Source organism: Pleurodeles waltl, chromosome 6 (genome assembly GCF_031143425.1).
Source record: "Pleurodeles waltl isolate 20211129_DDA chromosome 6, aPleWal1.hap1.20221129, whole genome shotgun sequence".
Taxonomy (NCBI): Eukaryota; Metazoa; Chordata; class Amphibia; order Caudata; family Salamandridae; genus Pleurodeles; species Pleurodeles waltl.
Genome location: NC_090445.1, coordinates 1,231,884,379 through 1,231,912,059, shown reverse-complemented (window position 1 = coordinate 1,231,912,059; position 27,681 = coordinate 1,231,884,379). Strand labels below are relative to the sequence as shown.

General features: G+C 42.7%; 1 protein-coding gene across 2 annotated transcripts in view; it reads right to left on the bottom strand.

The window, feature by feature from the left end:
- USP54 (ubiquitin specific peptidase 54) overlaps positions 1-27,681 on the bottom strand; it is a 1,958,070-nt gene that overhangs the window by 1,745,878 nt on the left and 184,511 nt on the right. For both annotated transcript variants that reach the window (XM_069240548.1, XM_069240549.1), the window contains exon 2: positions 24,841-26,231. In XM_069240548.1, coding sequence (XP_069096649.1) covers positions 24,841-24,987 — 147 coding nt within the window. In that variant the 5' untranslated portion in view covers positions 24,988-26,231. The remainder of the gene's footprint in view (positions 1-24,840; positions 26,232-27,681) is intronic.

Sequence of the window (27,681 nt, the reverse complement as noted above, 5' to 3'; positions counted from 1 at the left end):
TAAATGAAGTACTAATGTGAAAGGACGTTAAAAGTGTTTTATTAAGATGAATATTAGAAGTAAAGTATTAAATGAATATGAATTAACCCTACTCATATTGAATTAAATAAATGTTATTAACACGATATACATGTGTGCACAAAAATAAATGCACATTTAAACTCTTCTAACATGTCAAAGAACGTTTGCAATTAAATAATATGCTTTACATATTTGATTATAATTGTAAGGTGCGCAATAGGTTTTATTAATATATTAATTGTTTTAATGTGGATTTAAGTTTCCTTAGCTCAGCTAGGCCGGAGCAATTCATTTTGCAGCAGTAGTGGAAATTCACTTGTTTATTCTGTTCCCTTAACTGTTTTCCTAGGTTGCTGAATGCCCTATTGTATTAAAGGCGACGAACATGGTTGCTATTAACAATGTAACATTATTTGTTTTAGCTGTCGAACAAGACAGGAAATCTGTGATTCTCATAAGAAATGTTTAGTTTATATTGTCGTAAGAGAGAATTCTGAAGTAACACATAACTGGAAAATGTAATATTTTGGTGTAATTGTATGACATTGTAATGACAACACACTATTGCTGAGAAAATCCGGAATAGTTGCAAACTTGATGGTGCAATCGACAATCATTGGACACTGAATCTGACACCTGAAATAAGCCCACCTGAAGGACCAATCAAGAAGATTGGGGTTATTTTAATTAGTGAGGAACTTTGGAAACAGGAGTTAATTTGTGTGAGTCCATTCCTGCCTCCAGTCTGCCAACAACTCTGCCAGGCTGTCATATTCTGTTTGAAGTCTGTTGCTGCCACCTTCTGTCCCTTTCAAAACTTTTGATTAGTTTCCTCTTAGTTTAATCACCCAATCGGTTTATGCTGCTCAGTACTAATACGTCCAACTAATATTGAACAATGTGCGGCCTGTGTTATGCACTGTACTAATGCTGCTTTCAACTGATGTTAGAAGAATGTGACCGCTCTTGCTGATAAAGTGTAACTGATCGTGCTTTCTTGTCTCTTTTTCAGTTAGATAATTACACCAGCATATTTTTATAGTGAGCCGCCTTAGTTAGATGATTTTTCCAAATTACTTTTGTCTTACTTTTGCCTTATGTGTTAGACTGCTCCCACACATGCATGTCCCAATTTCCGTTAGAGATAAGGATGGCCCAGTTCTGAATTTGACTGTAAATAAAATTGTTTTTTGATGGTTTGCTGATGTCACCACCATCTGCTTCGAAATCTGAAATTAATGTGCATATTGTAGTTCTGTTGATCTGTTATTCTTCTGGAGTGTTTATCATTCTGGTTGTTTAGCAGGTTAAATATTATTAAATGTTTTAGTCAGCAAATGGTTTGTATGGATGTTTATACTTAGTTTTGCGCACCATATACGTAACTTTGATTTTGGGATTGTAATGAAGCTTTGAAACTTACTTGGTTTGAATTATCTTTAAGTTCTTTGTGGTGTCTAAAATTGGTTATGTTATAATGTAATTGATCTGTGATTGAATGAATCTGACTACTACACTCTTCGCCAAGTCCAAACCTCTATTGGTTGCCAAGAAGACCTCTATTGGTGAGAATAGGGATGGTGACTCACCAGCACGCTTGTGGTTTCTGAACAAGAGGCAGGAGGACCACTTCCACTGGCAGACCAACAGTTTTAGTAGCAGAGTTACAGTTATGTCTTGTGGGGAGGAGAGTCACGATTTACCCACATTGAGAGTTGTTTTTGGTGTAGTACAGGGGCTGATTACATTTCAGCATTGTGTTACAAGTGTACAGTATGTGTTTTGAGTAGGGTCTGCGCTTGCAATACTTTTGGCTAAAATCGTGGTGAAGTGTGATGTATGAAGTGAGTATGGAGTTTGCGTACTCAAGGTAATTGAGTAGGTAGTTTGCGTACTCCAGGTAATTGAGTAGCGAGTTTGCGTACTCCAGGTAAGAGTGGGGAGTTGGCTTACTCCAAGTGAATGCTGCGCTTTGTGCTCAAAATTGCCTATGTGGTAGTTGTTGTTGACTGGTCCTGCGAGGACTAAGACTCCAGAGTACTGTACAAGTGTATGGAGACACTTGGCTAATTTATTGTCTGCGGTGAGGTGTTGGTCAACTGAGCGCTGTCGACAATGCCAGTAAATTTCTTGAGTGTGAGATGTTGGTTGGTATTAGGTCAATCTTGAGTGCACAAGGAGAATCCATATCAATCAGAGTGAGGTTTGCGGGTGAAATCTTACTTGTGCATGTGAGAAAGTCTTGGCCAGAAGAGTAGCTGTTTGTGCGAAAGGCCACAGTCGAAGATTCCGTACAGCTTTCAAGGTGTTTGAGTCCTACCCATAGTGAGCAGGCAGGTTTTGGTTTTGGTTTTGTGCTCGTAATATATGCATTTAGGTTTACTGGGTGAGAGGTGTATGAGACGGCTCTGAAGTGAGTCCCAGCTGCCGAGCTAAGTGAGTGTGAAGTCATTTGTTCGACACTGGGATAGGTCAGTTGGTGAGAAAAGCCACTCACAGATTGGTGGAGAAGAACGCGCTGCTACAGGTCGAGAACAGCTTGTGAAAAGGATTGTGGGATTGGAAAGTACTTCCTGGTTTAGTAGATTTTGTGTTCGTGAATTAGATTTGTGGAAAAAAATATGTTTTTCACAGCTTTAAGGAGCTCGTTGAGAGGAGATGTTTTTATTCCAGTTAGAGAGGGTGAACCTACTCTACCCGAGGGTACACCAACATTTGAGGTAATGGAGGAGAGGCGTTTCAGCATGTCTTTGGGTAAATCAATGGTGCAAAATAACTTAGGAGGGTACTTTAGCTTTTCCAGGTCATGGATCTTTTCATTAATGAATGTTGGAGAATTTGAGGAGGGTATTGTACGAGTCAAAACCCCTTACTAGACCTGCACAATTTGAAGCACTTGCTATTTGGGAATTAGTTGTGAGACAGAAAGAGACTCATAAATTTGAAAGGAGAATGAGGAAAGCAGAAAAGACTTTAGTAGAAGCTAGATGGGATAAAGAGCTGAGAATGTGGAGAGCAGAGAAATTACATGCAGTGAAGGTATTCCCAGCAATTACACAGGAAGGTGATGGAAGTGTTAAACCTACAGTCAAAAACAAATCTGAAGAAGATGCAGAACAGAAGTTAGGTGAAAACAAAAATGTAACAGACACCAAAAGTGATTCTGAGGTTGAATTTATAGCTCATTTGTTGCAGAATCGCCCCCCACCGTATAATACAATTGCATCAGTAAGCCCCAATGTAGTCCCAAATTTGCCACATCCCCAGTTCTACAAAGCTGGTTTCTGATGACTCCAAATGTGCCTACTGTTAATGTTGCACAGGTGTCAGCGGTTTATCCAACAGTTCCAAATGTTAATACAGTTCAGGATGTCATAGCTCCAGTTATGCCACAATCAATTCAGAATGCAGGAATTACTCAATTTGAGTCCACACCTATTGCACAGACACCTGCACAAATTGTGAACCAGAGACAGAAAATAAATGTAAATCAGTTAATCACACAATATCAATTGATTGATTTCAGTGATGATGTAATGAGTGAAGAATGTATGAGTGAAAGTTCCAAAGAGGAAGTATGTGTGTTGGCTGCCTCACTGGAGGTAGATCAGCATGGTCCTTATGTGAACACGAGTGTCATTGGTCATGATGTTTCATTCCCAGTTGACACTGGAGCAACTCGTTCCACTGTCAGATCTGTAGAAGTCTCTAATGTGCCCCTTTCCAGAAGGACAGCTCAGGTTGTAGGAGTAACAAACCAGCATTTGGTAAACCCTATTACAGAGCCATTCCAGTTAAAATAGAAACTGAGGATCTGCACTGATTAATAGTTTGTGATTCAAGTCCTGTGAGTCTGTTGGGAAGAGACATACTATGCAAATTACAATGTTAAATCAATTCCACACAGGAAGGGATAGCAATTCAAACCAATAGTGATGATGAGACTTCCAGTCATACAGATGAGATGTATCCTCTCATTGCGCTGTTTCCTGCTATGACAGTTAACACGGGCAGGGGGTGGGGGGATGAAAGGTGAAATAAAATTGTGGTATTCCGTTGTCCAGTAGTGCCAAATCCAGAAGTGATTTTGTTTCAGATTCCATGTGAAGCAGAATGGTTTTCAGTTATTGATTTGTCACAGGCATTTTTCTCAATGCCTTTACATAAGGATGGTCAGTTAATTTTTCCATTCTGATTTGGCAACCATGTGTATTCATGGAGTTGCGCTCCAAAGGGGTTTTCAGAATCACCGTCCATTTTTAACCAGATTCTGAAAAATAATTTATAGTCTTTGAACATGCCATTTCAGTTCACTTTAGTACAGTACATTGATGACCTGATGGTTGCACCCAATGCACGTAAAGCTTTCAGACAAGATACCGCTGTGTTATTGAATCATTTGGGTGAAAACAGAGACAAGGTTTCTCCGACCATATTACAGTATTGTCAGAAAGAAGCAAAGTATTTGGGTAACCAAAGTGAGAAAGGTGCAAGAAAAGTGTCCCTAGAAAGAGTTGCAACAATTATGCAAATGAATTCCCCAGTTAAACAGAGAGATGTCAGAATGTTTTTGGGCATGGAGATCTACTGTCACCAATGGATCCCACATTTTTCAGTAATTTCCAAACCATTGCAGAGAGTGTTTGTGCAGAGATTTCAGCTTTGGGAATGCCTGATTACTTGAAAGGCTTTTCATTATTTTGTCATGAACATGATGGTTGTGCTCTCTCTGTTTTGACACAGTTACATGGAGGAACGAACAGACCTATGGCATATTCTTCCACCACAGTGGATCCTGTTTCTGCTGCTTTCACTGGTTCTTTAAAGGCAGTGGCTGCCTCGGGTGTTAGCACGGGTCAATGTAAAGGCATTGTGATGGGACACCCTTTAACTGTTTATGTCCCATACTCAGTTGAAGTTCTCCTGACGAAGGCAAAGATCCAATAGTTCACCAGTGCCCATCTTACCAGTTATGAGTTATTGGGTCTTGGATCCGCTGATGTTTGGGTCAAGAGGTGTGCTGTACTGAACCCGGTCACATTATTGCCTGTCAATGATAATGATTCAAATGATGCTAATGAAATGGAACATGACTGCCTTGATGTCACTGATCTGTGCACTAAACCTAGACCTGATACCAAGGATACTCCTTTAGAGGAGAATGACCAAGATGTATTTGTTGATAGCTACTGTTCAAGAGACAGTGAAGGTACTCTGATAGCTGGGTATGCAGTTTGAATCCTCTCAGGAGTGGTTGAAGCATCATAGCTTCAAGGAGTTGTTTCTGCCCAAGTAGCCAGATTGGTTGCTCTTACAGGAGTATGCTGCATTTCAGAGCAGCACAAAGTGACATTATCCACAGTCAATAGAGATTTGGTGTTGTGCATGGCTTCAGGCAGTTATGGCACCAGCAAGGTTTCATGACCTCATCAGGATCTCCCATTCGAAATGGTGAAAGAATTCATAATTTGTTAAATACTTTCCAGTTAACTGAGAGGATTGCAGTTGTAAAGTGTACTGCCCACCAGAAGGTAAATGTTTATGTATCATTGGGTAATGCCTATGTTGACCAAATTGTCAGATAATGTGTGCTCCACTGCATCACCTTCAACAAAGAGTGGGGTGGTAGAAGTGACACCAATGAGACAAATCGAAGTCTGTTGATGTCAGTGGATGATACTTGGCAAACAGAAAAAGAACAAAGAGGTTTGATTAAAACAGGTTGAGTTCAAAAGGGAGGAAGATGATGGCTGGATTTCAAATGAAGGAAAAGTGGTGTTGCCAGATTGATTGTTGAACTTGATGGCAAGGTATTATCATGGTCAGGTTAATCTCGGCAGAGATGCAATGATTCGCACATTCAAACAGACATAATACAACCCCAAATTTCGATTGATTGCAGAAGCGGTCTGTCACAGGTGTGTTACATGTCAACAAATGAATGTAGGTAAACGCACAGTGGTTAATTTGAGCCGTTTAGGCAGATCAGGAGGTTCATTTAACAGAATGCATACAATGGATTGAAGTACGTGTTGCTTTTGTGTGCATGTTCTCCCATTGGATCGAGGCTTATCCAACACATAGGAATGGTAGCCTTACTGTAGCTAAGCTGCTGCTCAAGAAGCTGATAGGTTTGGGTTCCCGAATTCTTGGGAATCAGATCAAAGAACTATTTTTAATAATGAGATCTCAACATTGTTGTGTGCAAAAATGACATTGCTCTTACAGACCAGAAGCACCTGGATTGGTGGAACAGACAAATGGAACACTGAAAGCTCGATTGGCAAAGGTTTGTGCCTCTACAGCGTTGAAATGGCCTGAAGCATTGCCACTTGTCCTGATGAGCATGCATAGCACCCCTGACAGGAAGACAGAACTGTCTCCCTACAAGATTCTTATGGGACGTGCAATGAGGTAACCAGTAATACCTACAAATGCACTTGTGAACATAACAGATGACTTAGTGCTGTATTATTGGAAAGGCCAGGCTGATGTATTTTGCTCTTTTTCTCATCAGGTTGAAGCAGCAACAGTTCAAATGGCTCAAGAACAGTGTCACAGCTTAAGAAGCATTTCAGTAAGACTTGTCTAGCGCCAGGGTGGAAAAGACAGTTCTAAGTTATCTTGGTGATGACAATGTCTGTGATGTGTGCTGGTCTTCGAAACTGCATCCACGCAAGCCATAAACGCAAAGTTCCATGTTCTCTTGAAAGCACAGAGTCTGATCCCGCATGAGCAAATGATGATGAAGAAGAGGTTCGGCTTGATCAAGCTGTGAGGACGGAACCAGTGGCTGAAGCAGAAAACGTACAAAGCGATGAAGATGCAAGAAGTCTGGCTTTGCTTTTTTACACCTTTTACTGCATTCAAAGTCAACTAACTACTGCCAGCACTGCAAACATTGCTAATGCAGTTGCACCGGAAAGAGAACTGTTAGAAGCGATAAATGGCCTGCAGCTGCACATAAACTGGTTGTTGATAAAACTCCCAGCTATAACTGAAGCAGTTGAAGAGTCAAATCAAAGTGAAGATGAAAATGGTGCTGTAAGGAGAACAAAAAAGAAAAGGGTGCCAAGCCACAGATACTCTTTACCTGAATGGATCTATCTTGTCACAAATGAATGGGAGAACAAGTTTATGGCCTTTTTGTTTTGACAGTGAAAATTCAGTTGCACATACTGGAACCTGAAATCACATTTGAACAGAGTTTTGAAATAATCTTACCAATTGATCAACAAAGACATTACTCTCTGGAAGTGACCATTAGCAATCATCAGACTATGTTCTATTGAAAACGAATATTTGAATTATTTTTGAAAACCTTTATCTGAATTTGAAGAATAATGTTTTTCCTCTTTTTGAAGATCAGTAAATAGTGCAAACGATTTTGAGATGTTGCTTCATTTTTATTTTGTTTTTTATATTATTTTCTTTTTCTTTTCTCCTCTGATTCTATAGAAGTCATGAGCTCAGCACAAGGCAAATGCAGTAAATGTAAATATGTGGTCATTGGTTTGGTTATATTCTGTATGATTGTGTGTACTTTAATTGCAGGAATGAGTGTTTCAATGAAGTGGGAGATGCAAAGCACAACTCAAGTGCTAAGAATGACAACATCTAAACAGGATTTTGTAAGAATGAAGGATTGCTCCGTTTAGATGACACAAAGGGAGCTTTATCTTCAAATGTTTATTATAGTTTGCTGTATGAGTACATGGATACAATGAATGTGCTTGATTATGTGTGTACACAAATTCCTTCGTCAGTACAAGAAGGTATCACATATCACAGTTTACCACTAACTTATAACATTAGTTGCAGTTTATTATTAACACGCGTGTACAATCAAGAGTACATTAAGTATTTCTACTCTAACTTCAAATTAGTTTTCTCTTTTGTTCCCATTAATCAGCATTTGAGCAGCATTGCAAAGGCTAAGAACATAGATATAGTAGGTGGATTCTTTAAAGCTACTCTGGCTTTTGAAACAGCATATGCACACCTTAATAATCTAACATGTCTTCTTACACAGGTAGAAAAGAAGTTCATTAATTAAGTTGATGACAGAAGAAAAGCAATGAAAAGCAAGGGTATACTTACCAGAAAGAAATCAGCTACCACCACACCAGATACATGAGGACACAGCTTTAGATTGGCAACATGTAGGGAAGCTTTGTATTTATAAGCCGCAATCAAAACTACCAATACGTTTGTAGGAACAAGTGGATGCAGACATGTGTTTTTGTTTAAGAGTGTATGGGATTTTATGCTAAATAGACAAAACCAAGCTGTGCCTGTCTTGTATTATATCTGTGGTAAGAACACTTATTACAAGATTCCAAAAGGTTAGTATGGCACATGCTATTTAGGAGTGTTTTTTTTCCCGAAAATCTACAAGTAGACAACATTGACAATCAAGCAGGGATTGAGAGACTTAAAATGAGACTTAAAGAGGAGCCAGTAGTTCAGAGATTACTGGAGACATTTTTTGAGATTTTATCCCATCAGTTGGTGTGATCTTGAATGACAAAGATAAAGAAGTTATCAGCGACTGTAGATAAAATGTGAACTGATTTTTTAGGTGTGATGCTCCTTATGGACATAGAAAAGGTTGCAGCAAGGTCTATGATTTTGCAGAATTGTCTTGCGTTAGACATCCTTTAAGCAAAGGAAGGCTGAGCCTGTTGAGTTTTAAAGTCACAGCACTGCTGTACTTACATTCCAGACAACAGTAAGGTGATAAAGAGATGCTTATCTAATTTGACAAGTCTGAAAAATGACAAATGACCTGAAGCAGACAAATGTTCTGGAGACAATAGTTGAAGGATTCTCAGAGTTAGGATCCTGGTTTGGAAACTTGGGAAATTGATATGTGAGAATGTTTCTGAAACTCTTAGCGATTGTGACAGTGTGCATAATTTGTGCACTTGGATTTTACAAAGCTTACAATTTCTGGAAAAAAAACAAAGCAAAAAGAACAAACAGAGGAGGCAAGAAATGGAGATGGAAAATATGAGAAACAGATATTATCAGACAATGAAGAAAATTGAGAATTACCGCAAACCTAGTGCAATGCGTTATAAACTACAAGGTTTTGATTTGTCGCATTGTAAATCAGATAAATTATTTTGTGATGGCATAGACTGCAGTCAGAGGAAGGACTGATAGAGATCACATGTATTAATACTTTTGCGGCATAGAAGTTACAGTATGGTGACTAATTAATCTTTGTTTAAAAGCCGAACAGAGAAATTAACGTTGAAATGTAAAATGAGCACGTTTGAAATATGGTGGACCATGTGGCCACCATTCGTATTCCACATAACATTTAACATGGAAATACTGTACACTTGTATTAAATGAAGTACTAATGTGAATTGACATTTAGGTGGTCATTCCGACCCTGGCGGTTTCAAACCGCCAGGGCCGGGGACCACGGAAGCACCGCCAACAGGCTGGCGGTGCTTCCAGGGCCATTCAGAAAAGGGGAACCGGCGGTTTCCCGCCGGTTTTCCCCTGGCCCAGGGAATCCTCCATCCGACCCCCTTCCCGCCAGCCTGTTTCTGGCGGTTTTCACCGCCAGAACCAGGCTGGCGGGAACGGGTGTCGTGGGGCCCCTGGGGGCCCCTGCACTGCCCATGCCACTGGCATGGGCAGTGCAGGGGCCCCCTAACAGGGCCCCACAAAGATTTTCACTGTCTGCTTAGCAGACAGTGAAAATCGCGACGGGTGCTACTGCACCCGTCGCACCCCTGCAACTCCGCCGGCTCCATTCGGAGCCGGCTTCATGGTTGCAGGGGCTTTCCCGCTGGGCCGGCAGGCGCTCTTTTGGAGGGCGCCCAGCGGGAAAGTTGGAATGGCCGCCGCGGTCTTTTGACCGCAGTGCGGTCATTCGGCGGTGACCGTGGTCAGAATGACCGCCTTAGTGTTTTATTAAGTGGAATATTAGATTGAAAGTATTAAATGAATATGAATTAATTTACTTTTACTAAGACAAGTTACATGTGTGCAGAAAAATAAATGTGCATTTACATTTTCTAACATGTCATTTTCATATTTGATTATAATTGTAGAGTGCTCAATAGGTTTTATTAATTTATGAATTGTGTTAATGTGCATTTAGGTTTCCTTAGCGCAACTAGGTCTGATAGATTAATTTTGCAGCAGTGGTGGAAAATCACTTGTTTATTCTGTTCCCTTTGACCTGAATACTTTTCCAAGTTGCTGATGTGATGTAGAATGTCCTATTGTATTGAAGCTGAAGAACATGTTTGCTATTAACAATGTAACATTGTTTGTTCTAGCTGTCGAACAAGACAGGAAATCTATGATTCTCATGAGAAATGTTTAGTTTATATTGTGTGTCGTGGGAGGGAATTTTGAAGTAACAAATAGATAGAAATTTTTATATTTTGGAGGAACTGGATGAAATAATTGAAATGACAACACACTTTTGTGGAGAACATCCATAATAGTTGCAAACGTGATGGTGCCATTGACAATCATTGGACACTTAATCTGATACCTGCAGTGAGGGCCCACCTAAAGAACCAATCAAGAGGCTTGTGGTTATTTTAATTAGAGAGGAACTTTGAAAACGGGAGTGTGTGCGTGTGAGTCCACTCCTGCCTCAATTCTACCCACAACTCTGCCAGAGTCCGTCTAATTCTGTTTGAAGTCTGTTGCTGTCACCTTCTGCCCCTTTCAAACCTTCTGATGAGTTTCCTGTTAGTTTAATGCTGTTCATTAATAATATGCCCAACTAATTCTGAACTGCTAACTTGTCCAATGTGCAGCCCGTGTTCTGCACTGTTCTGATGCTGCTGTCAAATGATGTCGGAAGATGACCGCTTTTGCTGATGAAGTAGTCTGCTGTCCTATGAGGAAAGGTAGAACTAAATGTGGTTTCTTGTCTCTTTTTCAGTTAAACCATTACACAAGCATATTTTTAAAGTGAGCTGCCTTAGTTAGATGATTTTTTCAAATTATTTTTGTCTTTCTTTTGCCCGCATGTGTTAGTCCGCTCCTACACATACAAGTCCAAATTTGTTCTGAATTTCTGAAATTAATGTGCATACTGTAGTTCTGCTGATCTATGGTATCCTTTTGGAGTGTTTAACAGTATTGATCTTTAGTAGGTTAAATCTTTTTAGACGTTTTAGTCAGCCAATAGTTTTTATGGATGTTTATAGCTTAGTTTTGCGCACCATATACGTAGCTTTGATTTTGGGATTGAAATAAAGCTTTGAAACTTATTTGGTCGGAGTTTGAATCATTGTTAAATTCCTCATGGTGTCTAAAACTTCTTACGGTATAATGTCATTGATTTGTGATTGAATGAATCTGACTACTACACTCTTTGCCAAGTCCAAAGATCTAGTCAACCTCGATTGGTGAGAATAGTGATGGTGTCTCACCAGCACGCTTGTGGTTTCTGATCCCAAGGTGTGAAGAAGACCTCAGTGGGCACGCTAACATCGATGTTATTCGATCCTTCAGTGCCACTCTGCTAACTTATTCAGATGACATTCAGCTTTTCATTAAAGTAGTAAAAGATTCTGGACTGAATCCGCTTCCATTGAGAAACTGTCTGAAATGAAACGGCGGAAAGACCAAAGTCATGGTGGTTGGGATGCAGCCTAATAGATGGCTCTCCAGCTGATGGTCAGGCTGCTCAAGTCCTCTTCCGCCTACTAAACCCATGTTACTAAACTCTGGTATCTGCCTAGCTTACAACATTACCACGGACCCATAAATTAAGACACTTACAGCTTTACTGTTTTGGACTTCTCAAATGTCTTAAGAAAGTCCTATTGTTACTTCCACTTTCTGCCCAGAAATCATGGTCCAGGCCATAATCATTTCTCGCTCAACTATGGCAACATCCTGTATCTGGATCATTCGCCAAATGTAATGGAGACATCTGCAAATAATCCAAAACACTGTGGCTTGTCTGCATATGCAGATGCTGAGGTATTCCTACCTATCTAAGAGACTTGTACAGGGTGCATATTGACAAAAATCTAATCAAGGCCCTCTCCTTTACCTACCATGCCTTCTCCAACACACTCACACTCTACCTTCAGCACCTGATTAAACTCCACTTTAAAACCACCACCCCCTTCCCCACAAACCCCGGATGTTCCGGTGGCTTCTGTTCCTACAATCAAGAAAGCCAGATGAGGAAGCCACTCCTTAAGATACTTGGCTATGAAACCTTGAACCAGTCTACCACTTTACATCCACCATCTGCAGCAATATTCAAGAAACAAATGAAATCTTGGGAGTTTTAACAGACCCTTTTTAACTTCTCGAGAATCTGTATCATATGGAGTGTTGCCTAACTCTGGGATGCACTGTGTGGAGCAGACATGCACTCTACAAATCAGAAACATAAAGAAACCTAGTTAACACCACAATCAACACCCTTCCTAAAATACTGCACTCTAATATTTGGTCCCAATGATCACCCAGTTGGAAAGCGCTTTGAAAATTTGACAAGAAATACATAAAGTACTATAGAATTGCTGCAATATCCCAGCCCTCCACTAGGTTCCAGCTCTTAGAAGAAATTCTTCTTTTTGACTTAATTCGATTTTTGATCACCCTGATGTATCTTTATAAATAATATATGTATCTGCCTCCTGTCCATTTATTTTTATGATCCTTAAATATTTGAGAACTATCATCTTTCTCACCTTACTTGATGGTCCAACTCAGCTGCTGTCCCAATGCTGATCTTGAGGTCTCAGGCCGCTCCTTCACCTGCTTGATTTTTAAACATTTTTCCATCTTAAATGCCACTGACACCAGTGATGAAAGATGCCTCTGATGGCAGCCAGGTATAGAATGTTTAGATTATCACACATAAAAAACTAGTCTTTTGAAACAGTCAGCAAAGGGGAAAAAAATCTTTTAAATTGGGATAGAATGTCCATTTTAAAAAGAAGCATTAGAGATCTGGGACTGAGAGGAAAGCCTTGAAAAATACCTCTACAACTACAGAAACTAGATGGAACAGTTTCTAACTCAATCATTATTATTAACCATTTACAGTGCACACCACAACCTGAACCAAAGCCAGAATTACACATTTCAAATTGAATCCTATTTTATTCAATTATAATACATGTGATTCTGTAATCCCCACATAAACGGCAGTTTCAGATTTTTTTATAATCTGCAACTTGTGATGCACCCAGTAGTCAATCATACCGAAACACCTCAGAACTCAACTATTATAAGTTATTGCAGTCAAGTTCTGACATCACAGTGCCCACTGCCAGTGCGGAGGTGAAAGGCTTGGTCAGATCACAGAGCATAACTGAAGCAGTTGTTAAAAGCAATGAAAGTAGAATGTTGCTCATCTTTCTTCTGCTCCATTTTATTAGCTTACAATGACAAGCAAAGAAAATATGTTTATTTTTTCCACTACTTAGTTAGAGAAAAGCTAGAATCTTTCTGAACGTTTCAACACATCCTGAGCTACTGCAACTTTTAAAAAGAAGACTTGCATTGAACTTTTTCTAATATATGTTTACCACAAATATCTAACAGGATTTTCAAATGTTGTATGTTGCACTAGAGGTTCTATTTTTGTTTTCATGTCTGAAAATATGCTCACTGTTTCTTATGAAAGAGCTACAAACCAAGGTTTGATGTGATTTGTGGAAAAGGTGATGGTGTGACCATGTATTAAATGGGATAAAGTACCACTGGCGTACAGACAAGGATATTGCAAGTCATCTCAGAGTTCTATAAACTTATGAAGGAAGTGGACATTCAACCTCACTCCCTTGTATGATTATGAAACTCCTTGGTGACTTGCAATATCCTTATAATGTACGGCAGGGGGTACTTCATCCCTTATATATCATTCATGAAACACTTTGATATCACTGGTGTAACACAGCAGAAGCTGATGTATATTACTACTCCTCAACTCAAAACTTAATGTTTCTGCTGGCTGGTGTCTTTTAAAGGTCTGTAGAATTGGAGGCGATTTAGACCCTAGTTCCATGTTCATTTTTTGGTCAGCAGCAGTAGAGCACTGAAAACAATAAATGATACATTACAAAATTCTAAAGACCAAAAAAAAAACAGTATCTGAGCAATCGCAGCTTAACATGGAAAGCCATACAACAGAACACCGATTACATTTAAAGCCAAGCTAATTAACATTTCACTGGCCCTCAACCCAGGGATTTTGAGAACATTTGGGAATGCACCTGACTTAATATATGTGCTTTACAAGAAAATAAATTAATGAAATGATCTAAGATTCCACCCGTCCAAAACAAGTCTAAGTGGGCCTTGACTTCTTAATAATATTACTCTATAACATGTTTGACTGTGACTCAATAAAGGGATTGGAAGACCAGTTTTTTTTCCAAGGACAATCAAGTTGCTCAATCAAGCAAACGAAATCTTTCAAAATATACACATTAAATCCTTTTTTTATATATGGGATCATTATAAAAGCAGAATCGGACTAGATGGATTGGGAGCTTGCAAACAAAAAACCTCCCACTATTTTATATCCAAAATGACAAAAAAATGATCACCGAACACACTGAAAACATATGGAACGCATCTACCAACAGAGTGGCATAATTACAGGCAGCATACACCCACGATACTGATTTCATCTCTGCATTTTAATAGGGTTTATGTAAAAAAAGACAGAAGGACAGGTGGTGTTAAGTCTGTATTTGAAATTTAATTAACGGTGTGTAGATTTCCGAGGCACTCTGGAAGAAAATCAACTAAGGCATTCTGCTAAATCAAACACCATATTGAGAAGTAAGAAGTCATAAAAGGGCACAACATGACAGATCCATAAACTCTAAAGGGATGATCAGACACTCTGGTTTGGCATCAGGTGGCAGCTTGGAGCCGTGGCCCTCCCCACTGGCGCAGCAGACCAGCGGAGAGAGCTGAGAGAAGGAAGAGAACTTGAAAGTTGAAGGAGGGGGCTGTGGCAGAGACAGTGGACAGGCTAGGACTCGGCGATCCCGATACAGGCGACGAGGGAGGTGAGCAGGACAGACTTTGCACGGGGCCAGCTGGGCCCCTGCATCCTCATTTGCCTCTGATCGCAAAGCAGAGACTGCAGATAAAACCATATATGGGCTTTAAAAAGGCAATCATTTAAGAGAAGCCATCCCCACAATACGATACCTGTGCCTCTCACTAGAGGGATTTATTTAACAAAGACACACTGCAGGGCAGCCTGAAGTCCTACGTTTTGTGTCTGACCAGCACTACTCCTCCATTTACCTTTGCTGGCATGTATTGGGGGCATGAATAGTGGCGAAGATAACTGAGTGAGATTACTAACCTTCTGGTAGCCATTATAATCCCAACTTTGCGAACCACGAGGGCCTGACTTAAATTGTGGAGCATCATAAGGGTCTACAGTATGGCCTGCTACTGCTAGGCACACACCAACACTTTCCAGCCCAGAACCCCTAGCCTAGCAGATAACCCTGCCATAAGTCCCCGACACGCACACATCTGCTAATACCTTGTTGGGAGGAACGTCCCCACAGAGGCTGTGATCTGTTGAAACTAATGAAGACCGAGTCTGACCTTGATCCCACTTTCTGCATGTTTGCTCCCCGCTCCTGATGTGTGGCGATGCACATGAGAGCAGAGAACTACCTGAACGGAGCTGGAAGAAACACCCCCACATTTGATTGCACCCCGGCTCCTCTTCTGGGAAGTCAGTGGAGCACAAGGGCATCGGAGGCAGGGCCGCCCTTCCATCCTGAGTGCACACTGCAGACCAGCCTACTTGCGATGAGTCTAGCTGCACCATACACAACAATTATTGACTATCTGTTGGGTAAAATGAAAGCCCGCAATACTGGACTGGTGTTGATCTCCTTGTTACCTGGCTGTGGATCCCTTCTTCCTCCACCGCCACAATGGGAAAGTCGACCAAGAAAAGTGAGTTAGAAACCAGCTCCAGTCCCATGGAGGTGCTGGCATCAAGTGAGTTGGGAAGAGATGGAGCAGTGCCCATGCATGGACCCCAGATGGCCCCTAGCATACAGGACATTTTCCAGGTTGCATCCCGAGAGGTGTTGGAAACCAAAATAGACACTTTGGGAGCTGATCTGAGCCTAAGAGATGACCACCAACATCTTACATAGCGTGTCTCAGTGACAGAGCTCTTAGTCGAAGCTATTCCCTCCCAAACATCAGGGATAAAGAGCCGTCTTGCGGAACTAGAGACCAAGGTATGAACTTTGGAAACCCAAGCGGAAGACAATGAAAATAGGTCACGCAGGAACAATAAGGGTCATAGGCATTTCAGAGCGTATGGAAGGTGATGACATGGTGGCCTCACTGGCTAAGGGAAGAAGTGGCACCAGCTGGCCGATCCACCTTCTATGCCCTTGAACAAGCCCATAGAGTCCTGCCATTACCAGGAGCCCTGTCAAGACTAATAGTCGCTCGCCTGCTGCAGTACAGACACCGTAATCATATTCTGGTGCAGCTAGAACAAGGAACGACAATGCTTGTGAACAGTAAAGTTCTGCTCTCTCCACACTTCACAAGCGATGTACAAAAACAATGCTCCTAATTCCCCAAAGCCAAAAAGCAACTCCGGTCCAGAGGGTTAAAATATACAATGCTGTTCCTGGCTGGGTTGTGGGTAATCACCCCGGACAGGGTGCAGTTCTTCAATACTCCGCAAGAAGTCTGGGACTGGTTGGAAGTCGACCCAAGTGCTGGTCCTAGCCAAAGCACCCGAGGATGGAGCCTGTGCGCAGAATGTGGAATGGAGCCCACCAGCATCTCATCAGATGAGGAGATCCAGAGAGCAGAGGAGGTGGTGGCTGACCTGGGCAGCGACGAGCTCCGTTCCACTTTCTCGTCCAGCATGGAGGTAGCAGGGGACCCCGACTCATCCCTGGCTGGCAGCTCTGGGGAGTCTGATGCTCTCTTGCCGCATGTTACTCCAAGAACAGCTAACAAACTAATTTAACAACACCACTGCATGACTCGCAGGCCAATATCAATGTGGGCCATAAGAGGGATTGCTGTAATGGACAATTTCTTAACTCTGTGGGGGCCCAGGCCACAAGCCCCAAACTAATATGCATTTGAGCTGTAAGGGCGGGGTGGGGACTATGCTGGTGTGAGTTAAACTCGGACACTGAATTGGTGAGGTTGAATTTTGTGGATACTCCCATAAATAGACGTTGTATGTATGTATGCTTGGATAAGTAGAGTTGGGCTGCTAGTTCGGACGATGGAGAGTTGGTTTGGTTGTCCTCTAATTTACAGAGGAAAATGTTTATACTATGCCTTAGCCATCAGCATTGATTCTGGATGGAGAGGGTTGTTGCTGAGTATGAGAAAGTAGCCTCTTTCTAGTCTGGTTACCCCCATTTTTGGCCTGTTTGTCAGTGTGTTTTAACTGTGTCACTGGGATCCTGCTAGCCAGGACCCTAGTGCTCATGGTTTGTGGCCTACTTGTCAGTATGTTTCACTGTTTTTGTCAGTATGCTTGACTGTGTCACTGGAGTCCTGCTAACCAGAACGCCAGTGCTTATGCTCTCTCTGGTTCCAAATTTGTACTTACATACTGGTAACTGAGTATTGCACTCCAAATAGGCACACTGGACCCCCCTTATAAGTCCCTAGTATATGGTACCTAGGTACCCAGGGCATTAGGGTTCCAGTGGATCCTTATGGGCTGCAGAATTTCTTTTGTCACCCATAAGGAGCCCATACAAAGGCTTCTACAGGACTGCCATTGCAGCCTGTGTGAAATAGTGCATGCACTATTTCACAGCCATTTTCACTGCACCAGGTCAGTTATAAGTCACCTATATATCAGGTCTTCCAGCAATGAAGGCTGGGTGCAAAGTACCTGTGTGTGAAGGCACCCCTGCAGTAGCAGAGGTGCCCCCACGTCATCCAGGTCCATTTTCCCAGACTTCGTGAGTGGGGGGACGCCATTTTAAGTGTACACTGTACATAGGTCAATACCTATGCACAGCTTCACAATGGTAACTCTGAATATGTCCATGTAAGGTGTCTAACAACTGGGAATTGTGCCCCAATACTGATTCCAGTATTGGTTGCACAATTCCATGCACTCTGGAGGCTCTACAGTGGAACCCCAGTACTGCCATATCAGCCTTCTGAGGTTTTCACTGCAGCCCAAGCTGCTGCCACCTCACAGACAGGCTTCTGCCCTCCTAGGGCTTGAACAGCTCAATCCCAGGAAGGCAGAACAATGCATTTCCTTTAGAAGAGGGGTGTTACACCCTCTCTCTTTGGAAATAGGTGTTACAGTTATAGGAGGGGTATTCTCCCAGAGCCTCCGGAAATGCTTTGAAAGGCACAAATGGTGCCCTCCTTGCATAATCCAGTCTACACTGGTTCAGGGAACCCCAGTCCCTGCTCTGGCGCGAAACTGGATAAAGGAAAGGGGAGTGACCACTTCCCTGTCCATCATCAACCCAGGGGTGGTGCCCAGAGCTCCTCTAGAGTGTCCCTGAGTTTTGCCATCTTGGATTCCAAGGTGGATGGGCACTCTGGGAGCATCTGAGTGGTTAGTGCCGGCAGGTGACGTCAGAGACCCCTCCAGATAGGTGCTTACCTGCTTAGGTGATCAATCCCCTTTCAGGGCTATTTAGAGTCTCTCCCCTGTGTGTTTCTTTAGATTCGGATTGCAAGACTCCAGCAGGAATTCTCTGCATCCTTTACTTCATCTTCTACCAACTGATCAACCCCTGACTGATCCAGGAACTCTACAAAACTGCAACAAAGAAGCTAAGATGACTGCTGCAACATTGTATCTTCATCTCCTGCCAGCAACTGCAACAGTTTCCAGGTCGTGCATCCATGAGGACTGGCTGTCTTCAGCCTGCGCTGGAAGAACTGAAGGAATCTCCCGTGGAGTGACAGAGTCACTTCCATGCTTCAGCAGGGACCTCTCTGCAGCAGTGACCGGTGGCTTGGGGCCCCGTCTCCAGACGACAGGCGTGGATCCAGCAACACAGGTGGTGGACTAAAGTGACTCAGGCAGTCCCAACGTCCAACTTTGGTGGAGGTAAGAGCTTGCTTCCCCACACAAGACAGTAACCCTGTGTACCGCGTGACTTGCAGTTGCCAAGGCTTGTGTGCAACCTTCCAAGAAGTTCTTCATGCACAGCCAAGCTTAGACCCCCAGCACTCCATCCTACAACGCACAGCTTCCCGAGTAATTCTCCGGGAGCGCGGGAATCCTTTGTGTTGGGCTGTGTGGGCCTCCATTTGCACCTCCATTGTCCCCATGCTGTGGGACTCCTGTGCATGCTGCCTGGTCTTCTGAGGACTCTCTGAGTTTCTGAGAGCCCCCTCTGTCTCCCCCTCCTGGGTAGAGGCCACCAGGTCCCCGGCAGCACCATTTTCCGCTAACCATGAGCTTTGCGTGCCCCAAGGCTTGTTGGCGGAATCCAACGACGCAAACCAGACTGCATTCTTTCATCTGGCGTGGGACATCTTCGGCATCAACCAGGAACCCACATTGGTCTTCTTGGGTGCAATACTGTCTGTCTTCTCACCAGTGGTTCTTCTTTTGCACCTTCATCTGGGTTAGCATGGGCCCCTGTTCTCCCTGGACTCTTCAGTGCTTCTTGGACTTGGTCCCCTTCTTCCACAGGTCTTCAGGTCCAGAAATCCATTGTTGGTGTCTTGCAATCTCTTCTGGTTCTTGCATTAGCTTCTATTATGACTTCTAGTGTGTTTTAGGAAACTTGCTGTTTTACTCCTGCTTACCTGGGCACTGGGGTGGGGTACTTTACTTACCTTTGGTGCTTTCTTACACTCCCAGCGCCCCTCTACACACTACACTTGCCTAGGTGGGAAACCGACTTTCACCTTCCACTATTTTAGTAGATGGTTTGTGCTCCCCCTAGACCCATTGCAACATATTGTGATTTTCACTGTTTGTATGATTTTCTGACTATTTACTTACCTGTTTTTGGTTACTAGTGTATATATTGTGTAATTTACTTACCTCCTAAGGGAGTATAGTCCCCAAAGTATTTTTTGCATTGTGTGACTAAAATAAAGTACCTTTATTTTTTTAACAGAGTTTTGCCTTTCATGTGTGTGAGTACTGTGTGACTACAGTGGTACTGCAAGAGCTTTGCATGTCTCGTAGGTCAGCCTTGGCTGCTCTGCCTACGGCTACCTCTAGACAGTCTGGCTTCTAGACACTGACTGCATTTCACTAATAAGGAATAACTGGATCTGGTATAAGGTGTACGTACCTTTGGTACCTACTACAAACCAGGTCAGCATCCTACACCTAGTGTCTGGTAGTTTTATGCCTGACTACATTCTGATGTGTTTTGTTACTCTTACTCATCATGGTATCCCCATGACATATAGATTTCTATCCTGGAATATCAGGGAAATGCAACACAAAAGGATGATGGCCGGAGTGCTGAACAATGCAGACACTCACCCCCAGTCACAGATCTGGGTTTAATCCATCGTTCTTTTGCTCACCATGCCACCCCAGTTTGGACCCAGCCATATGCAAATCAGTCTTGACCCTGTTTCTCATGGGAATAGTCCAGCCCGAACTGCCAAGCTAGGTCCTCCCTGGACCAGAAACAAACATCCTGGGACCAGATTCGGGGAATCACCCTTCATCAGCCAGGCCAGCTTGAATCCAGTGGCACAGTGAGCATGGGACCCACGTCTGAGCATAGCCTTCCCACTTAGGGCAACTTTAGCAACACAAAAGGATGATGGAGGGAGTGCTGAACAATGCAGATACTCACCCCCCAGTCACAGATCTGGGTTTAATCCATTGTTCTTTTGCTCACCATCTTTATTAGGGAAATGCATTCAATGCTTAAGTGACACAAAGTGTCACACATCACAAGAAAGTAAATTCAGATGGCACTGCTCCAGGAGACATATTAATACTAAAGAGGGCCTTGCACTTAAACATAGGTGGAGGGGCCAACTATTCTACACTACATACTCCTCATACAGGAGAGGGGTCCTACTATGGGTCAGAGCAGGGGGTCCCTTTCCAGTGTATTGGCCAATTGATCGACCGGCAGAATCAATATATCGTAATAACAGGGAGGTTAGATGGACGTGACGTTCCATAGGCAGTATCTATGGCTCAACTATAGACCAGCCGACATTTTTGGAATTTTATCCGAAGTCATAGCCCCCACATCTTGTTGGGTTCATTACACTGGGAGGAAACTATAACTGTCAATATCGAAAAGGCGTTTGATAACCTGGAGAGGCCATATCTACATTAAGTCATGAGGCGCTTTGGTCTTTGGGACCGTTTTGTGGCCTGGACCAAACTCTTCTATACAAGTCTATGGGCTAGGGTTTGCATGGGTAGAATAATCTCTGAGGAATATACCCTGGAACGGGCCACAAGGTAGGGCTGTCCTTTATCACACCTTCTGTTAGCACTTGCAATGGAGCCTCTTGCTTGTCATTCCAGGAAGGGTGACTCTTATCGTGGAATACAAGTGGGGACCAGGAACACCATATCATACTCTAAGCTGATGACCTGCTCCTTTTAATTCAAGATACAGGTGGAGCTCTTACAAGGGATCGACCCTACTAGAATGCTTTGGGAATTTTTGGGGCCTTTGAGTCAACTAGCAAAAATCCTCTACTTACCCAGCAGCACACTCAAGGGGACATAAGATTTACCTGGGGCCCTTGCATTAGGAGTCCCATTGTTTGTCATTCTTGGGGGTATGCATTTACCATGACCTGGAGGTCTTGTTGGAGGACAATGTGGGAAGGCTATCTGAAGGCTCCAAGCTAGCACTGATTTTTGGAGGGTGCTTCCGCTCTCAGTGGAGGGCTGCAGAGCTCTATTAAAGATGGTAGCATTGCTATGCCTACTCTACTTCTTTGTAACCTTACCGGGTTTGAATCCCACAGTAATAGTTCATGGACCTAGATGCTATCACAACAGGGTTCCTGTGGGGTTTGGCCAGTGACGGAGGGGGGTCTGGCTATATCAGACTTCGAATCATACTATCTAGCAGGTCAACTACAGTGGTTGACCCAATGGATAGCAAGCCGGTTGCCACCTGAAAGAGAATTATACACCGGTGCCCCAGACATAAGTAGGTTGGCCAGTGATCCCCATTGACCGCGAATACTATGGAGTTTACAGTAATGCGTCGCTGCTGGGAAAGATGTCTTCCCAGAACGAGGACAAAGACACCCTACTCCCATGACAAACCGATGCGCTTGTTGTTAGCAGTAACGCATGGTGGTTAATGAAGGGGGAATATTCGACTGGGTAATGGAAGGAGCAACAACAGTGGGTGCTTTATCTGAAGCAGAGACAACCTTGCCCTTCGAGGACTTTCAGGAACATTATACTCTAACCCCAAGGCAGTTCCTTCTACATATAACGGTAACCACACTTTGTCGGCATTGGAGGCAGGGCCTGATAGAACCGCCCCACTCAGAGGTCTGCTAGTATTTGGTCATTGCCTCTGGAACCTTAAAAGCTGTTGTCTGCTTATACAGGCGACAGGGGCTTGAACTAATGCCCCCTTAACAGTTCTTAAGTCGTGCTGTGAGGAAGATCTGGGAAGCCCAATCGTGGACACGGATTGGGAACATAATTTACAGCATATACCCAAGGTGTCTCAACACCCGATTTAAACTCATCAATGTTTACATGTTACAATGGGCATATCTCACCCCTGGTAAGATTAGCCACTACTTGAGAGGGGGGAGGACACTAAATGCCCATGGTGCGGCGAGCACTGAGCTGAGTTCATACATATGTTTTGGAGACATAAGTTTCTACTCGAATACTGGGTGGGTATCACTAGGGCGTGGACCTGGATTACTGAACGAGAGTTTCCATGTACCCCAAGGCATTGCCTGCTTAGTTGGTTACCTGACAATACTACAATGAAAATCAGCCAATTCCAACATTTAGCGTTTATTACAGCTAAGGGATAAATAGCTACATGTTGGAAGAACTCCCGTGGCCCGACCCTTGAGAGCAGGAAGAGGGAACTGCTGAAACGGGTGGGGTACGAGAGCATGGTAAAACTGCAGGAAGCTAGGAGGGTACAGGGGTTACTAGATGGAGCCACAGCTTGGGAGGCCTTAGTGACTGCACTTGGGCAACAAGATTCCCAACCATCAGATGACGAATGATCTTCTCCTTAAATAGCCACCCCTATACACACGAAGGCCTGGGGACATGCATTTTGTTACTAATCAGAGGAGTATGTTAGACCCTTTTGGTTGCCATTCTTTGCATGATGGCCCCCTACTCGGGACACACTGTCCTTTATGTTAGGAGTTCAGATATTCAAAATACTAGGTTAACAATAGATACAGTGGGGCAGGAGGGAGGGGATACACAAGGTTATTATGACATGTTATAATTTCATTGCATGAATATCAGGGGGAGTGACTGACATTGCACAAATGCAAATGCGAAGGCTTTTAGAATGTTCTTATGTAAGAAATGGGACCATATCAGCCTTAAGTTACGAATCTCTGGCATACCTACATTTTGTTGTGTATCTATTCCCTAATGCCTGATTGACCTACAAACGTGTTCCACGCTTGACTGTGGACTGTGCACCTTAAAAATTAATAAAATTTGTTTAAAAAAAAAATGGTGCAGACCTGTTCGGGAATTGAATCCTATTTATTGAAGGTGGCTGGGTATTGGGGTAGGACACTTCTCACTTGTTTTCAGACTGGTATTATTCGTTCCCAAATCTGTTTCTAACTGGGTCAAGAGGATCCCTCCACTATATGGGTTTGTCTCTTTGATGGTCTCTGATCAGAACCTTTTACACATTTCATATTTCTCTGCCAATTATACTGTATTAACTGAAACCCTTTTTAATTCCTACATTAACAGATCGCATGTAAGGGATGCAGTTTAGTTAGATTTCACACATAGTTTACATGTGACTGAGTCTTCTGCACCACTGCTAGTCTTTCTAGGCCTCACTTACCAGGTTGCCTCTCGTTCCTATGAGGGATAAAGCCACCCCTTGCATAAAGTGATAGAATGCACACTTGTCCCTTGTCTATTTGTTACCTGTTCCTGCTTTTCTCCCTATTTCACCGAAGCAAAGAACTGGCATCAAACAATCCTGCCGCAGACTCTTACTGAGTTCAGAAACCAGAACAGCCCCTTACTTTAAACGGAGGGCAGCCTACTTCAATGTTTTGTAAAAAACATTTAAATCTGTAACGAAAGAAACATAAGACACGTAGTGTGTGTGAGTGTGTGTGTGTGAGTCAGTTTTGTAGTAGTGGTTACTCTTTCGGCTTCAGCAGTGTTTCTAGGTGCTCTACTTTGCGGCAAGCACATTATTCTCACTTCACTTTACAGCCCAAGTATTTCTGTAAATTCATTTTCATGGCAACTAATTGGATCGGATATGCTGCCTACTACAATAATCCCCATCAGGTACATTTTCCGGTCTTTTTTTCCCCCTCCAGAGGACTGTTCGCACATTGCAATACAAAAGCAGCCGTTGCATATCAGAACTATCACGTACAGAATCTGAAAACTATTGTATTGTGAGTCTTTGAATATCCAGCCCACTAAACACACCAGGAAGAATAAGAGACTCACACTCTGCTTATATGATGAAACAACTGAACGGCGTTTGGAGTTATTTATGTGGAAATATCGAACGAAACCAATACAAACACACCCCAAGGAGATGGCCGTGATGAAGAAACACTTGTGACAGAATGCAACCAACATCAGGGATATATATATCATATGCCAACAAAGACATTATTCATTGTCCTTACCTGTAGTGCACTGTTCAGGAAGCAGCTGTTCTGTCCAGGTTCATTGCTGAGGCCTTTGCTGGGTGCAATAGAAGTGGAATTGCGTGGTGTGAACATCCCATGCACGCCTCCTCTCCCTACAGCAAAGTAAGTCTTTTTCCAAGACATCACTGCATCCAGCGTCAAACAAATGAGGAGTTCCTCTTTTCTCCAGCTAAAAAATTGCTACTACTTTGAGTAAAATCCTTCCTGCGGTCTCCCTTCCAAATAAAATAAATCTCAAGTATAACGTCTCGGAGGTTAGACAAAAGTACTGCTCAAGTATTTCTTTAAACCATCAGCCGTCGAAGAGGCTTAGGTGATGATGTGGTAGAGGCGATTTTGTTGAATACCAACAATGAACGACACAACGCTGGCAAATCCAAGGTATTTTTAAAAAAAGTCTGACCACCCGACTGTTATTATCCAGGAGGAGGCAAAGAAACAGACCATGGCTCCAGGACTTTATTGCTACCAGCTTCAAGAAGTATGAACGTAATTTCACCCTCAAAGCTCCCACGAGCTGCAAAGTAGATGTTCTTCCTTAGTCATCTGACAAACCTGCAGAGCAAGAAAATACAACTATTGCAAGAGCATTCAAGTAGGATGAAAAAAAAGTAAGTACTCGCACCTAAAATCCACTTTCTTCGAATTGCTTACTAAACAGGCCGCGCAACGGGTGCCCGCTTTAAAATAAAATTCCAGTATGATATTTGAGGTAAAAAACTAAATATATCTCCTAAAAAATAATCAGGTTCAATACCCGAATGCGCCAGTTTCAACTATGAAGAGCTTCTTTTTCTGTTCTGTTCTTGACGCGAGTGCCAGGCTGTGCTAGTAGGCTTTATGAAAGAGAAAAAACAACAAATGGTTGTGTCACTTAATTACTATGCTGGCTGTTTCCTGATGTTCTGCCAAGATGATCGCAAGTCACCTCCCACTGTAAACTCCCAGCCTTTTATAAGGAATTCGAAACATGAGAAAACGAAGACTTCCATCGGAGAGAGAACAAGCTTCAAATCGGTGCAGGCTGCGATCCTTTCTTTTCGCCCATCTCTCAAATACAACAATTTACCACCTCAGCAGAGCTCGTCTTGCAAAGCAGGTATTCCAAACAAGCGAACTAGGTTTCTGTTTACAAAAGAATGCGGTTATATCCATTGCATCATCATGTTCTGCAAAGACGTGAAGGCTAGACGCAGACATTTTCAGAAGTCGCTGTCAGTTTCACGAAGTTGGTAGAGAAAGTCTTTCCCCAGGCGTTGCTGGCTACGAAGTGAATGTTTTTCATCTTTCAGATCCACCAAAACATGCTGATTACAAGTCGCACAGGATGCCTCACAATGTTAAGCTCCCTAAGCGTCAATAGAAACCTGCGAACAAAAAACCTTACAATGATTACACAGACATTATCGCCAGGTTAAAAAATGTACCAAAATTTACTTTTAGCATATTAAAACAGTAGCACAAAAAAATCAACATGGAATAGAGAAAAACACAAAGGCATGCCAGCGATTTACACTGCTTTCCTTTTAACTTATTTGCATGAAGCACTCCTAAGAGGTCCACACGGTCATGATCATTTTAAACAAGAGGTGGCTCGTGCACCAACAGTGTTCGGAGGATTCGAAGAAGAGTCAGACTTGTGACAACCCCGACAGGTCTGTCTCTCTTTTTTTGTTTAACATGTCTTGAGACATTTGCATAATGGAAGGGTTAGGAGGACAAGCTTATTCTGAATTGCTACTCGGCCTTTCATGAGTTCACGTTTCAAAAAACGAGCAACCTGCAAATATTGATGAGTAAACACATGTAGCTTACATCTCGTCATTAAAATACCCTCCTCGAGAGTGGGACTCGAGCGCTGCATGAATTTCATCAGCAACGCTGCTATTCTTCTATTGAATTATTAGCAATGATTGTAAAAAAGTCGAGAAAACACCTCCCTCACACACCGAACAGGCAATCTAACCAATGAACAAGAGTCTAGCACACAAAACAGGCAGAGCACAATCAGCTGCAGTGTAAGTGTATCTCCCAGGCAGACCCAGAACAAGTATACTGCAGGACAGTGGTTCCCAACCTGTGGTCCTGGGACCCCTGGGGGTCCGCGAAGCCATCTCAGGGGGTCCGCGAGAGCCTAGAAAATTAAAAAGTATTAAAAAATGTTGACAAATTGGTCCCCAGCTTCCATTAATGACTCAGGTGGGGGTCCCCGGATTCCCATGATGATTCAGTGGGGGTCCCTGGGTTCCATTAATGTTAAAGTGGGGGTCCAGAGAAATCAAAAGGTTGGGTACCACTGCTGTAGGAGGCTGGCCTGGTTTGTACTGGGTACCTAAGGTACTTACACCTTATACCAGGTCCAGTTATCCCTTATTAGTGAAATATAGACAGTGTATAGAAGCCAGGCTCTCTAGGGGGTAGTGTGGATGAGCAGCCAATGCCTAACTAGGACTCATGCAAAGCTCATGCAATACCAGTGTAGTCATACAGTACAGACAAACATGAAAGAAATCACTCAGTGCTAAAAAAATAAAGGTACTTTATTTTGGTGACAAAAATGACAAAAATACCATAGAGACTGTACTCCCTTAGGAGGTAACTAATACACAAATCATATACACTGGTATGTAGAAATAACTGTAAAAACAGAAAATAGTGCACATAGTGAAAATCACAATAGTTAGAAAGGGGCCTAGGAGGAACACAAGCATGGATGCATGGGTCATAAACTCTACTTCAGCCCAACCTGAAACCTCTAGGTAAGTTCCTAGGAGACAGTCTACAGGTAAGCTGGGTTACACCACCACCTGCTTAGAG